This window comes from Dipodomys ordii, unplaced genomic scaffold, assembly GCF_000151885.1.
Source record: "Dipodomys ordii isolate 6190 unplaced genomic scaffold, Dord_2.0 Scaffold47, whole genome shotgun sequence".
Taxonomy (NCBI): domain Eukaryota; kingdom Metazoa; phylum Chordata; class Mammalia; order Rodentia; family Heteromyidae; genus Dipodomys; species Dipodomys ordii.
Window position 1 is genome coordinate 4728581 of NW_012267263.1, and position 14759 is coordinate 4743339.

The window sequence follows — 14759 nt, forward strand, 5'->3', positions numbered from 1 at the left end:
GTACTCTACCACTTGAGCTGAAGTTTCACTTCCATCTTTTTGCAGATTAATTGGGAGATGAGAGTCTCATAGATTCAAAATGTGATCCTCAGATCTCAGCCTTCTGAGTAACTAGGATTACAGGTGTGAGCCACTGGTACTTAGCTAAAAAGTTAAATCTTGATAGTTTATGACTCTGCTCTGAATAACAGCTTGTTTAATCTGATAACCTATGGTTGGCGATGGTTACTTTTATGAGAATACTATAGATGAATTTTGAAGGTTCTTTTTCCAATCAGTAGCTCTCACGTTATTTCATGGCAAGTAAATAAAGTTTATAAAGTAAGTTGTAAACTATTTCTGGTTATGCAAGAAATGCGGCTTTGAGCACAGCACTGGGAGCTGAGGAAACTATAGAAAAGACCATAGTAAGGACTCATGAAAAATCTGTTAGAAGAAACAAGCTTTTTCCAACAGATTTGCTGGAAGAATGCAGGTGCCATGAAAACTACAAGTTGAGGCCAAAATGGGGAAGGAAAAGGTCTACAGCAACATCATCATCATTGAACATATCAATTTCAGCAAGTCCACCACTACTGGACATCTAATCTACAAATGTGGTGGCATAGAGAAGTTCAAGAAGGAGGCTGCTGAGATGAGAAACAGCTCCTTCAAGTATCCCTGGGTCTTCGATAAATGGAAGGCTGAGCGTGAGCCATTGGCATCTCTCTGTAGAAATTTGAGACCCAGGGATACCACCATTGATGCCCCAGGCACAGACACCTTATCAAGAACATGATGACAGGCATATCCCAGGCTGACTATGCTGTTCTGATTGTTGCTGCTGGTGTTGGTGAATGTGAAGTTCATATCTCCAAGAATGGGCAAACTGGTGAGCATGGCTTTCTGTTTTACACACTGAGTATGAAACAGCTCATGGTCAATGTTAACAAAATGGATTCCACTGAACTACTATACAGCCAGAGGAGATACAAGGAAATCACTAAGGAAATCAGCACCTACAGTAAGAAAATTGGCTACAACCCTGACACAGTAGCATTTGTGCAAATTTCTGGTTGCAATGGTGACAATATGCAGGAGCCAAGTTCCAATATGCCTTGGTTCAAGGGATGGAAGTCACCCGTAAGGATGGCATTGCCAGTGGAACCACCTTGCTAGGTGCATCCTGCCACCAACTCGTCCCATTGACAAGCCTTTGTACCTGCCCCTTCAGGATGCTTACAAAATTGGTGGTATTGGAACCATCCATGTGGGCCAAGGGAAGACTGGTGTTCCCAAACCTGGCTTGGTGGTCACCTTTGCTCCTGCCAATGTCACAACGAAGTGAATTGTGTGGAAATGCATCATGAAGCTTTGAGTGAAGCTCTTCCTGGAGACAATGTGGGATTCAATGTCAAGGACATGTTTGCTGTAGCAATGTTGCTGGTGACAGCAAGAATGATCCAACCATACAAGCAGCTGGCTTCACTACTCAGGTGATCATATTGAACCATCCAGGCCAAATCAATGCTGGCTATGCTCCTGTGCTGGCATTGCTTGAAAGATTGCTGAGCTGAAAGATAAGATTGACTGCTATTCTGGTAAGAACTGGAAGATGATCCTAAATTCCTGAAGTCTGGTGATGCTCTCATCATTGGTATAGTTCCAGACAAACCTATGTGTGTGAAGAGCCTCTCTGACTATCCTACTCTGGGTCATTTTGTTGTTCATGATGTAAAACAGGCAGTTGCTGTGGGTGTCATCAAAGCTGTGGACAAGAAGCTGGAAAAGTCACCAAGTTTCCCAGAAAGCTCAGAAGGCTAAATAAATATTATTCCTAACACCTGCCACTTCAATCTTAACCAGTGGTAGCACAGTCTCAGAATTGTTGGTCTCAATTAGCCATTTAAGTTTAATAGTATAAGACTGGTACAGTATGACACTTTGTAAAGCCCTCTGAAGGAAAGGAAAATACTTTGGGGATCCTTTTTTTTTTTGGTGTGGCAGTTTTAAGTTAATAGTTTTTCTTTTTAAATCAGTACTTTTTAATGGAAACAACATGACCAAAATTGTGCTATGGAATTTTGAAGCCCATTAAAACAAAGTTTAATGAGAAAAAAGAAGATAAAACAAAAGAAAATGGCAGACTTATGTAACTTTTAGTTTGTGCTGGCCTGGGTGCTATCTCTGGGCTTTTTTTTTTTTACTTAAGGCTTAATAGTGTTTTATCACTTGAGCCACAGCTCCACATCTGGCTTTTTAGTGGTTAATTGGAGATAGAAGTCTCATGGCCTTTCCTGCCTGGACTGGCTTTGAATTGTGATTCTTAGATCTCAGCTTCTTGAGTAGTTATAATTAAAGGTGGGAGCCACCAGTGCCTTGGCCAAAATTTTTTTTTAAATACCTGGACTTGTAATTTCAAATAATTCATAAAGTAGTAACTGCTTAGGAATAATAACTGAGTAAATCCAGTGACTTCCATTTTTTTCTTGCTTCTTCTTTTATTTTCTCAGGATAATTACTTGCAATCACTGTGGCCAATACTCCTGAGTTTCAAATGGAAATTATCTTTATATCATTAACATTTTTAGTTGATTCCAAGTTTTATTTGGCTGATATTCTAATCAAAACATATTTAATTATCTTAGTATGTTTGTTCTTCCTAAATTGTACCAACAGTTTGAATAATAATATCACTAGTAATATTCTAAAGACCAAAAAGATAACATCTGTTCCCTTTAAAGCAATAGCTTACAAAGTTATAGATCCTCATGCAAATGGATTGCTTCTACTACCAACAAAAAATTGGATGATAACTTGGATTAACCAAAGGGAGTGGAGAGAGACTCATGATGGTGCACAGAACTTCAATGAATGTTTTTACACAACAAATTCGGTATTTAAATTACACAGAGGGCTAGCAATTCCCTTCACAACACCCTTACTTTAGCTAAACATATTTGTACTAAACATATTTGAAAACTGAAAACTGTTAGATTTTTTAGTCATCCAAGAAAATATATGTTTGGTATAGCTTTAGTAATGTAAAACTCTAGGCAGTCTCAACTATATCAATAAGCTATTACACATTTATGTCAGAGTGATTAGAATATAATTTAAAACAATGAATGTTCTTGAATATTAGCACAGCAAAAAAATCTGACATTTTAACATAAAACACAATTGAAGTTTTTTGCTACCTCTGTATAATGTTGGCCTCTTTATACTACCATACAATTTTTCCATTAAATATTTTATACTTACTGGTATAAGAGTCATAGACTTTTAATCAACTGGGGAAATATTTTCTTACCTATTTTCTTCCTGATCCTCATACATCCGTCTCCTAGCATCCTGCCTCTTCACATAAGTGTATATCAGAAGTGGTACTCAACTCTTTGGTGGTTCTAGGTGACAGACTAAAATCAGTGTTGTGATGATGTAGTACTAAGGTTACTGGGCAACCAAGTAATGGTTAACTTTGTAAATTTAAGTGTATTACTTAATATTAGAACAATTAGGATTGCATATTATTCTTTACAATCATTATAGACATCTTATTTTAAGTTATTCATTTTTACCAACCTATAATTAAACTATATGAATAAACCTGAAGTTTAAAAAAATAGCATTAATTTACAGTTAAATATCAGAATACTAATGATTAAACAAGATCTGTATCTGGGCACTATTCTATATCACTATCATCATGTTGAACAATGACTATATAAAATGAGAAACTGTCTACATTATATAATACTATTAATGACAGGACTTCTGTTTTTATTAAAATGACAGGAATACAAATAGTAAATCAGCAAAATACAATGGCATTCAGGCTCTAATAGAAACATTAAATTAACCAAAGCCTATGGGAAGAAAAGAGATTAAGTAGATTTTAAGGAAAGGAAAAGAAAAGAACATCAATCAACTTTCTGTATTACAGACAGCTGCTATAGGCAAATAATAAAATAAAATGGCAATTAAGTTGATTGCAGTACTTTAATATTTTAAAGAAAACTTCTTAAAAATACAAATTTTTAAAGATCTTACATTCTTGACAGATATATCATCACCTACCTTTCTAAAAATAGAAGTAAACACAATTGTAGAAAATGCATGTTAATTAGTTTTAGAATGGTACAATAGTACAGATTTAAAACCCTGACACACTCCTCTTTCTGCTGCTTTGAAGTCAGACTGTGGCATGGAATTTATGTCAGGTTGGTTCCAAAATGCAATATTGGGTCCCAGGCCAGTGTTGTCAAACTGCCTATTTTGGCACAATTTCTCAGGCCATGAAAACATAAATCACAAAGAAAAAATTTAACCAACCAGTAATTTGAGATACCAAGAAAGTAAAGGAAATCAGTTTTGTAAAAACACTTTTCCCTCTTTTTTTTTAAGCTTCTTTATTTACTCCGGATAGTTAACAAAACAGTGTTCAATAGTGAAGTAAGCAGATTTTACACTCACTATTACTGTATGGATAGAAGAGCCATATGCATTTTTGTTTGTATATGTCATCTCAGATCACTGCAATATGGCACATGAGAACAGATTCAGAAGCACAAAATTAATAAAATTTAACACCGTCAAGCATTCAAAAGATAAATGCAATCATATAGCAAAAAAAAATCCGTCTGTAACTTTGACCTTTCCAAGGATGTGAAGAATCTTACTACATGTCAGAAGTCTCTATAGCAAAGATTCCTATAAGAGAAAAAAAATAATGCTGTTTAACCTATTTAACCCATCATGTGTTAAAATGCATTCTAGAATTACTTTGGCAAAACTTAACATTGGGGTTTTTTTTTGTTTTTTTTTTGGCTAGCCATCATGCCATATACCTATAATCTCAACATTTGGGAGACAGAGGCAGGAGGACTGTGTGTTCAAGGAATCATACGGTGAGTTTAAAAATAGCCCAAACTATATAGTGAGACCATGAATTTTTTTTTCTCTCCCAGCTCCATGGAATGCTTTTTTTTCTTTTTTTTGTGCTGGTCATGGGGCTTGAACTCAGGGCCTGAGCACTGTCCCTGAGCTTTTTTGTCCAAGGCTAGTGTTCTGCCACTTAAACCACAGCATCACTTCTGTCTTTTTTATGTTAATTGTAGATAGGCATATCATAGACTTTCCTGCCTGGGCTGCCACTAGCAACTGATCATGGTATATTATTTAACAATAAAAAAGAATAGACTGTTGATATGTATAAAAAAAACTTGGATGGGCATAATGAGTATTATGTTGAATAAAAAAATCTCCAAGGTTCCAGTCTGAAATGGAATTACCATTTCATTTATATAACATCCTTAAAATCATATAATTCTAGCAGTAGAAAAGACATTGGATGATAGGTGATAGGGGAAGGGAAAAAGATCACAATTATAACTAGTTATAAGTGAGTCTTTTAGTTCTGATGTAACAATTCAGTATCTTTGCTACTGCTAAAATACCATACACACACACAAATACGCACATGTGAAAAAAGAACATCAGTGACTTCTACACACTATCAGTCATATTATAAGAATACCAATTACCAATTTATTGGTTTGTAAGATTTACTATTTAGAAGTTGAGGAAAGGATGTCTGAAACTCTGTAGTTTAGGAACTATCTCCAGGGTTATACTCATTTAAAAAATCATTTGGGCACATCCATACAATGATTTGAAGTACTATTCAGCAATTAAAAGGAACATTCAAGAACTAATCCTGCAACAATCTGGATAAATCTTAACATGTTATGCTTAACAGAAGTCAGGTACCAGAGGCGCGCGCGCGCGCGCGCGCACACACACACACACACACACACAAACACGATAGATAGATAGATAGATAGATAGATAGATAGATAGATAGATAGATAGATAGATAGATAGATAGATAGATAGATCACTATCAACTTAGAAAAGAAAAAAACAGAAGTACAAGAAATAGAATAGTGGTTAAGAAAAGTAAATTAAACTTATTGCCTATTGCAGATGATTGGTAGTTGTCAAAGGGCAGTATCTAAAACTGACAGTAAAAAATTAAGGGCAGTAGGGGCACATTACTAAAGGAAACAACTAAAAGAAAGTAAAAACCTTTCCAAACATCACAAGTAATTTACTGAAAATCAAAGAAGACTAATCAAATGGACACACAGAAAATATTGCAAGATGCTGACAGTAATAATAATATACTACAGCCAAACATAAGTCATATCAATAACGTGAAGGATTTCAACTTGCCTATTAAAAATATGTTAAAATGGCTTATACAGGAGGATGAGATCTGAAAATCATGGATGTGAAGCCAACCCTGGCAGCAAAGTCCATAAGACACTTATCACCAATTCACCACCACAAAGACAGAATGGAGCTGTGGCTCAAGTGGTAGCTCGCTAGCCTTGAATGGAAAATTTCAGGGAACAGCACCCAGGCCTGGGTTCAAGCTCTGGGACATATATGGACACACACACACACACACACACACACACACACACACACCTTATGTAGCAAAACTCAAATCCATATCTTATAAAAAAGGTATATTTAAAATGTAGGAATTCACAAAGCTAAGTAAAGGTAAATGGAGACAATAAGAAAACAGGAGTGTGAACTCTAACATCATAGTACCAAACAAAAATGTGAATGGATCTGAAAATTATACTTTATGAAAACTCTAGTCCATAATAAAGAATGTCTACCAGACTATCTATCTATGCAATAAACACAAAAGCAGGCTACTTATATAGAATTTTATAGAAACAAAAAGTAAAAATTACTCCTAATAGGAGATTTTAAAACATTACTTTCAGTACAAAAAGGTCAAGTATAAAATAATTAAGCACTGATATAAAAGTAAAGTTTTCATAATAAAAGTAAAGTTTTCCAATATATATTGGATACTATACCTTTGTAAGAAAGAATATACATTCTCAAGTGTATGTTAATTATTCATAAAAGGTCATTTAGTAAAACCTAAAGAATATTATATGTTTTATACAATACAAATGCTAAAGATAATGTTCAATAATGTCAGAAATTAAAAATGAAACAAAAGAACAAAAACCCTTCTTCCTAGAAATTAAGTGATTTTCTATCATCACTATTGAAGAAGTGAACATAAAAACAAATTTTAAAAATTCAGGAAAATAATAATGATACATATCCAAATCTGTGGAATACATTTTAAATAGTAATAAAAAAACACAACCTCAAAAAATATCTACATCAATAACACCTATATCAATAAAATCAATAAACTATCAATAAAATAAAATGTGGCAATAAATGAACTTCCAAACCCAAAAGCTAGTGGAAAACTTGAATTAATTAAAAACACAGGAAACATCTTTCATCGCTAATGTTCACTAGACACAATGATCATCGGTATTTATATGGAGAAAGAATATGAACAATTAAGACTATCCTCTCTGAAGGTGGCTTAGTGGTAGAGAGCTTGCCTAGCACGCATGAAGCCCTGGGTTTGATTCCCCAGTACCACACACACAGAAAAAGCTGCTGTGGCTCAAGTGGTAGAATGCTAGTGTTGAGCAAAAGAACCTCAGGGACAGCGCCCAGGCCTTGAGTTCAAGCCCCAAGACTAGAAAAAAAAAAATCTATCTCCTTGGTACATCACCTTGACAATAAAATTAAAATTTAAAAATATCTATTATAAAAACCTGCTAAAGAATGGTGGAATCACTTTAGGAGTATAAAAATGTGTGTATCCTTGATTTTTTTTTAAATTGAACTTATTGTTTTTTTTAAAAACACAGCAATATTGAAGGTAAAATAAAATCAAGCTCGATGACCATAAAAAAAGAAACACACAATAAATAACAAAAAGAAAGTATATTACAATAAAAAGATCAAAACTAGTCATTGAAAATTCAAATATTTTGAAGCAATGAACGGAGTAAACAAACCACACTACCTTATGTAATCAAGAAAAAAGAATGTGGCGGGGAAATGTACACGATACAAATAAGACATGAAAAGAAGGATATGATCATTGATACAGAAGAAATTTGAAAAGTTCTAAGATGCTATACTTTCAAATAAATTTAAAACAGGATGAAATGAGTACATTTTGGCCAATGAAAGTAAAAATAGCTTAAAAAGATAGATTCCATGTCTATGATATTCTTAGCAGGGGATCTCTCTAACCCAATAGCTAAGTGCACAGGACCAGGTATAATGAAGAGTATCGACATGAACTCCAAAGATTGGAAACAGAGGCTCTTATTATGTCCTGTATGCAGTTTTTCTTTTTTTTCTGTTTTAGTTTTCTGTACCTTTTGTCTTGTATAAGTTTATCTGATCCATGAAAAGGAAAGGGAATCACAGAAACAGCAGCAGGACAAAGGATGAACTAATGCAACAATGGCACTCACTAGACACTATATTGGCGGGGGGAGTAGGGAAGGGTAAGCAGAAATAAGAAAATGAGGGAGGGGGTAACTGTGTTTAAAAAAGAAATGTACTCATTACCTTATTTTACTTTACCTTACTCATTACCCCCACTCATCAGCTTTACAATAAAGATATTTTGTAAAAAGATAGATTCCCAGAGAATAAACATAACATTATCTAGGAAATACTCAGACAAAAAATATAACAAAAGCTATGTGGTTTAGACAAGTGAATTTAACCAAATCTTTAATGCTCAGATAGTTCCAACATGGTTTCAAAAGCTGACAAAATATAATTGAAGACATAAAAATAGGGTTGAGGAGGTATCTTTACAGATGACATGTCAGTACACCTAGAAAAACCTAGAAAATAAAAGACAAAACATAATGACATCCAGGAACTGGGGGCTCAAACCTGTAATTCTAGCTACTCAGAGGCTGAGATATGAGGATCACAGTTCGATGCCAACCCAGGCAGAAAAGTCCATGTCGGACCCTTATTTCCAATAAACACTCCACTCAAGTGGAGCTGTGGCTCAAGTGGTAGAGCACGATCCTTGAGCACAAAGAAGCTCAGTGACAGCACCCAGGCCCTGAGTTCAAGCCCCAGGGCCAGGGAAAAAAAAACTTAACAACAAAATAAAATAATTTAGCAAAGTAGCAGGATAGAAAATGTAATACACAAAAATAAATAATATTTTTCACTTAACATCATGTTATATGGTCATATGTACAAAGATTTTGACCTTTTCTGCTTGTCCTAGACATATACTTGTTATTGCAGATAAGGGAAACCATGGGAACTATGTTTCTTTGGGCCTGGCTTACTTCACTTAATATAATTTTTTTCAAGTCTTTCCATTTCCTAACAAATGGGGCAATGTCATTCTGATGGAGACATAGAATTCATATATATATATATATATATATATATATATATATATATATATATGTATGTATGTATGTATGTATATATATGTATGTATGTATATATATACATACATATATATCACATATATATATACATATATATATATCACATTTTCTTGATCCATTCATCTACTGAGGGCAAGATAGGGACACAAGAGGTTTTGTCTTTCTTGCTGTTGTTTCTAACATATTTATAATGTACTATGTGATTTTTTTGTATGTTCTTCCCCCATGGTACAACCCCTGTTTTTACTGTATTTGATTCCAGTGCCCTGCATCTTGTATATACATTTTTGTAATTTGGGAAAGGGAAGGGAAATAACAAAATGCTGATATAAGGATACAGGTTGACCCATTGTAGCAATAAGCTGTACAAGACACTATGTTGAAAACGAACTTTACAACTTGTGGTGGGGGGGGGAGTTGGAGAGGTGGGGTGGGAAAAGATGGTAGGGAAAAACAAAGGAGGAGGTAACAATGCTCGATAGGAAATATACTCATTACCTTATTCATGTAACTGTAACCCCTCTGTACAGTATATTTACAATAAAAATATATACTGAAAACATAAATAGTACTTTTGAAGATATAATGAATGGAATCAACATTTACAATAACAAACAGCTACAATAGAATAACCTTAACAAAGAATGTCCAAAACCAATATAAATAAAAGCACAAGAAATTCCTGAAGAACAGAAAAGAACGAACAAAATGACAACGCCTCTTCTTGATTAGGATGTCCCTATATGATCAAGATATCAGTTCTCCCTTATTTAATTTGTAAACTCAATGTGATCCTAAGAAAAATTTCAAATGGTTTTCAAAATCTTACTAGACAAGATGACCCTAAAATCCACATGGAAAAATAAACTCAAAAAATACAGGAAGAGGTGTTAGGCAGCACATGCCCATTGCTGTCCTAGGACTGGCATGCAGCTGATTGTAAATATCTAAAACTTCTGTGATTTTTATGGTTAAAGCCATTGTCAGCTTGTTAGGTGGAAGTATTTACATAATAGAAACTAACTGCTACAGATGGGGCTTCTCTCCTCCTCTTTTGTAGAACCTGTATACCAGTATACTATTGGGCAATATTTCTATAAAAGTAAACCTTTGAAGTTTAAAATAGTGTAGGAACATGCACATGAATAGGCAGCACAGAAAGTTCAGAAAGAGACTTGAATCACTGGGACAGAGGTTTGTAAATAAATTATTTTGGGACCACTGGATAATCCTTTGGAAAAAAAAAACAGATCTCCAATCCATACACAAACTATTAGTGAATATGACATCTAAACATGACAAGTAAAACTATACTCATATTCCTAGCTATTAGGGAAACAGAAATAGATTTAAAGTCAGCCTGGGCAAAAAGTTTATGGAACTCCATCTCAACCAATAAAAAGGTAGGTGTGATGGTATGTGCCTGTTATTCTAACTACAGTGAGAAACATAAAGTATGAGGATTGCTGTCCATGCTGGCCAGGAAGGCCATAAAGGCCTTCCTTGTTTGGGAGCATGGTACAAGCAGGTTAAGCTCTATCTAACAAGGGCAAGACTAGGAGTTCACACCCCAGTTCCACTAAAAATAAATAAAACTATGTGAAAACTGGTGAATATTATCTGGGTATACAGATTTTCTAACTATGAATATACATCCATATTATTCAGGAAAAGTGTTTTAAAATTTGACTTCATAAAAATAAAATCATTTATATAGAAAAAACAATCACAAGTACAATTAAAATAACAAATGACAAACTTGTAGTATGTATCACTGATAAGGGGATAATCTCCAACATTTATTTTTTAATTTATCAAAAAGATAAAAAAAGTCCATTAGTAAAAGAAATGGGTAATGCAGAAAAATATTTTTAAATAAGCCATTAAGCCTATTAAAAGATACTTGAATCATAGCAACAGAAACTCAAAACTACATTGAAATACCATTTCTCATCCATCATGTTGTCAAAAATTCAAAGTCTAACAGTATAGTACTCTGCTGGTAAGGCTAACAAGAAACAGACACTCATACACTGAAAGGAGTGTAATAAAGGTACCACATGTATGGGGGAGATTTAATACTACTTAAGTATACATATAAATACATATGTATTTGACCAAGAAATCCCCTATCTAGGAATTTCTTCTGAAGATACTTCTCTAGTTATATGAAAACATATATGCAAATTATCCATGACAGCTTTGTTTCTTAGTAGAAATTATTGTAAATTATATGTATGTCCAGCTATAAAAGATTGGTTGCAAAACTATGGTACATTAAAAAAATAGAGTATTAAGTAGCCCTAAAAAAGGAATAAAGAAAAACTCCATGAATCAATATGAAAGAAGATGTTAAGGGAACACTGTTGAGTGTTTTACACCTGTAAACCTGCTAGTTATTCAGAACGTTGTAATGGGATTGTGGTTTGAGGTCACTTGGAGCAAAATGTTTGCAAGACTTCTCAAACAAAAGCTGGTGCAGTAGAGGATGACTATCATCTCAACTATGATGGGAAACATAAAATATGAGGATAGAGATCAAGGCACATACTCTAGCAAAAAGCAAAATCCTATCTTAACCAATTCAAAAAATGGGCTGGTACTGTGTTGTATCAGTACAACACCTGCCTAGCAAATAAGAGGCCCTGATTGCAAGCCCCGGTGAAACAAAAGCAGAACCATATATAGCATCCAATTTCCATGAAAAGGGAAAAATAAGAACTATATATACTTTACTATAAAAATGATTACAAAGGAATGGCCTAGAGGAGAATGGAGGGCATACAAGCAAAGACGACATTTTTGTAAGTACTAATTTTTAACGAAATTTGACTTTTAAAAGCATGATAGTCTATATATTCAAAAATGAACTTAAGGTATAAATTAAAACGAGAAAAAGATGTGCCAGTGGCTCACAACCTGTAATCCTAGCAACTCAAAAAAAAAAAAAAAGCTGAGATCTGAAGACTGAAGAGTCTATGAGACTCTTATCTCCAATTGCCCAGCACAAAAAGCCAAAAGTGGTGCTGTAACTCAAGTGGTAAAGTGCTAGCCTTAAGCGAGAAAGCTCATAAACAGCACCGTGGCCCTGAGTTTAAGCCCCATGATAGGCACAAAAGAAAAAAATGCAAAATGAAACAACTTAGTCTAATATTATTTTGAATGCATATAACCATAACCACAATAGAAGGGAAAAATATTTTAGTAATATTTGAACTCAGTATTTGACTCTCTCTGTTTCTCTCTCTATATATGCATATTACATACATACAGTTCTTTGGCAAGATAGTATATGGGAGTAGGAATAAAGGATTGCAGACTGATCGTGAACTTCAAAGTCAAGTTAGTCTGTTTACTGTAGTGACACTGATACCTTCTTGAGCTAAGTAAATGAGCAAATTACATTGATGAGAAAACATCAATGTAGTGAATGTGTTGGTGTTGAACTAGGGTTCTCACCATAGAAGAAAGAAGTAAGACTTTTGAGGGTGCTTTGAAATCAGAGGTATTGATTGTGCATGTATGTGTCTGCATGTAGAGGGAAGGGGATCTGCAGGAGAGTGAGTGCAGGAGACAGCACCTGTATATATGATCAAAACAATGGGAAACAATTTAACAATAAGTCTAAGTAAATGACATTTATTTTTGTAACTTCATGCAAATTTTAAATTATTAAGTAAAAGGTTTTTTTACAAAATTCATACAGACATGTGACATTGAAATAATTTAATTATTGAAATCTTTATTTTTATATCCACACATCCCGGCAATCATGTTTAAACATGTTTCCTTACTTGCTCCAATAATCACTGGGTATATTATTACATATTCTCAAGAGAACAGATCCTTGAGTGGACTTACTCTTCTAGTGATCGGTCTAGTCCTCGGTCAGGAGATCGATGGTGAGCACGTTCTGGTGAATGACATTTTGAATTTGGCTTCATTGAACTCATATGATAAGCATTACTTGAGTAATTTTGGCGGCGAAGTTCTTGGACAGCTCTTTCCCTAAAGCAAAATGGTGATGTTTTAAAATTTTATATTCACTCATATTAATAAAACTGTCACATCATTGCAGCTCAGTACATACTTTAAAAATCCATCATGAGATAATCAAACCTATTGTAGAGCTGGATGTGGTAGTGTGCACTTGTAATATATATTAGCACTTGGGAGACCACTTTAGGAGGATTACAAATTTGAGGCCTGCCTTGGCTACAAAGTGAGACATGTCTCAAAAGATAAACAAAAAAGCCCAAATAGAACCTATTTTTACTTTGGCTTTCTAGGCTAAATATTACATAGAGATAAACTTACCTTTCAAAGCGTTCTGTCCCTAACTGTCTTTTAGTAATGTCTAAATCCGCTTCCAATTGTGTTACAACATTTCTGAACTGGGCCACATCTCTACTCTGGATGGCCCTGTGTAAATGAAGATAATAATGGTAGTTAATTAAACTCAAAATATGGCTGCAACTCCTAGAATATATTAAACTATGTTGACAATGGTTTCTCAGCTGTATCCAAGTCACACTGTGATTTTTATAGACAGGTTTATTTTACATGTATTAAATATGTAAACTAGTTTAAAAAACTTAAGTAAAACTAGTCTTATTCAATTAAACATTTTGTTTTAATTTCTCTATGTATAGTGAAGTATTGTATTATCTAGCTATATTATCTACTTAGTGCAAATAATTTTTTAGAAGTACCTTGAAGTATCACATATATGTTCATTATGATGATCAAATTAATACTGGGATTCGCTAGCACTATGATTGATATGGTCTGTTTTATTAATTCAATTGAGTGCTTTCTACTTAAGATGGACTTTAATATACAGCATTACAAACATAAAAACTCTGCAGTTTAACAGGACTTTCCTTAGGCCTAAGCAATGCTTCAAAAACCCTGTGATAGTCACATCATGACGATAGTGACAGATGAATGCTCCTTGCACAGAACATTCTATCCTCTTTGCTAGCTTTTAGGATGTCAGTACAGACTGCTGAAATATAAATGTGAAAGATTAAGAAAAATTTATCATGCTTGCTAGTTTTAAGTAATGGTACTTACCAGCCAGTCTAAATACAGAGTGTACCCCTTGAGGTGGGAAATTTCCTCCTACCAGCTTGAGAAATGAGGCTCACATAACTGGTTGAAGGTATCAAAATAGCTCTGCTACAGTAACTGAAAAAAATGACTCAGTCATATCTGCCAGCACCAGTGATCAACTTTTGATGGAAACAGGCTCTGGTTTTGTGGTCCTTGCTAACCTAGGGCTTCTAGGAGCTGTTGAATGCTGAGACCATGTGTTCTCTATTTCCTAGGTCCTAGGGTAGTGGCTTACTGAAAGCATGCCATAGATAGGGCAGATAAGAACACACGCTAAGGATTCCCATTAGTTTTTGTTAGAGGTGATCAAGTTTAATAAAAGAA

At 34.3% G+C, this 14759-nt stretch overlaps 1 protein-coding gene and 1 pseudogene across 1 annotated transcript in view; one reads left to right on the forward strand and one right to left on the reverse strand.

Moving 5' to 3' along the window:
* Positions 1–489: 489 nt before the first annotated feature.
* LOC105988230 lies at positions 490–1807 on the forward strand (annotated as a pseudogene).
* Positions 1808–3962: 2155 nt separating this feature from the next.
* Tsga10 (testis specific, 10) overlaps positions 3963–14759 on the reverse strand; it is a 108084-nt gene continuing 97287 nt past the window's right edge. The window contains exons 15-17 of the mRNA XM_013019733.1: positions 13638–13742; positions 13182–13328; positions 3963–4692 (exon numbers count right to left, since the gene is read on the reverse strand). Of these exons, the coding sequence (XP_012875187.1) occupies positions 4668–4692; positions 13182–13328; positions 13638–13742 (277 nt within the window). The 3' untranslated portion in view covers positions 3963–4667. The remainder of the gene's footprint in view (positions 4693–13181; positions 13329–13637; positions 13743–14759) is intronic.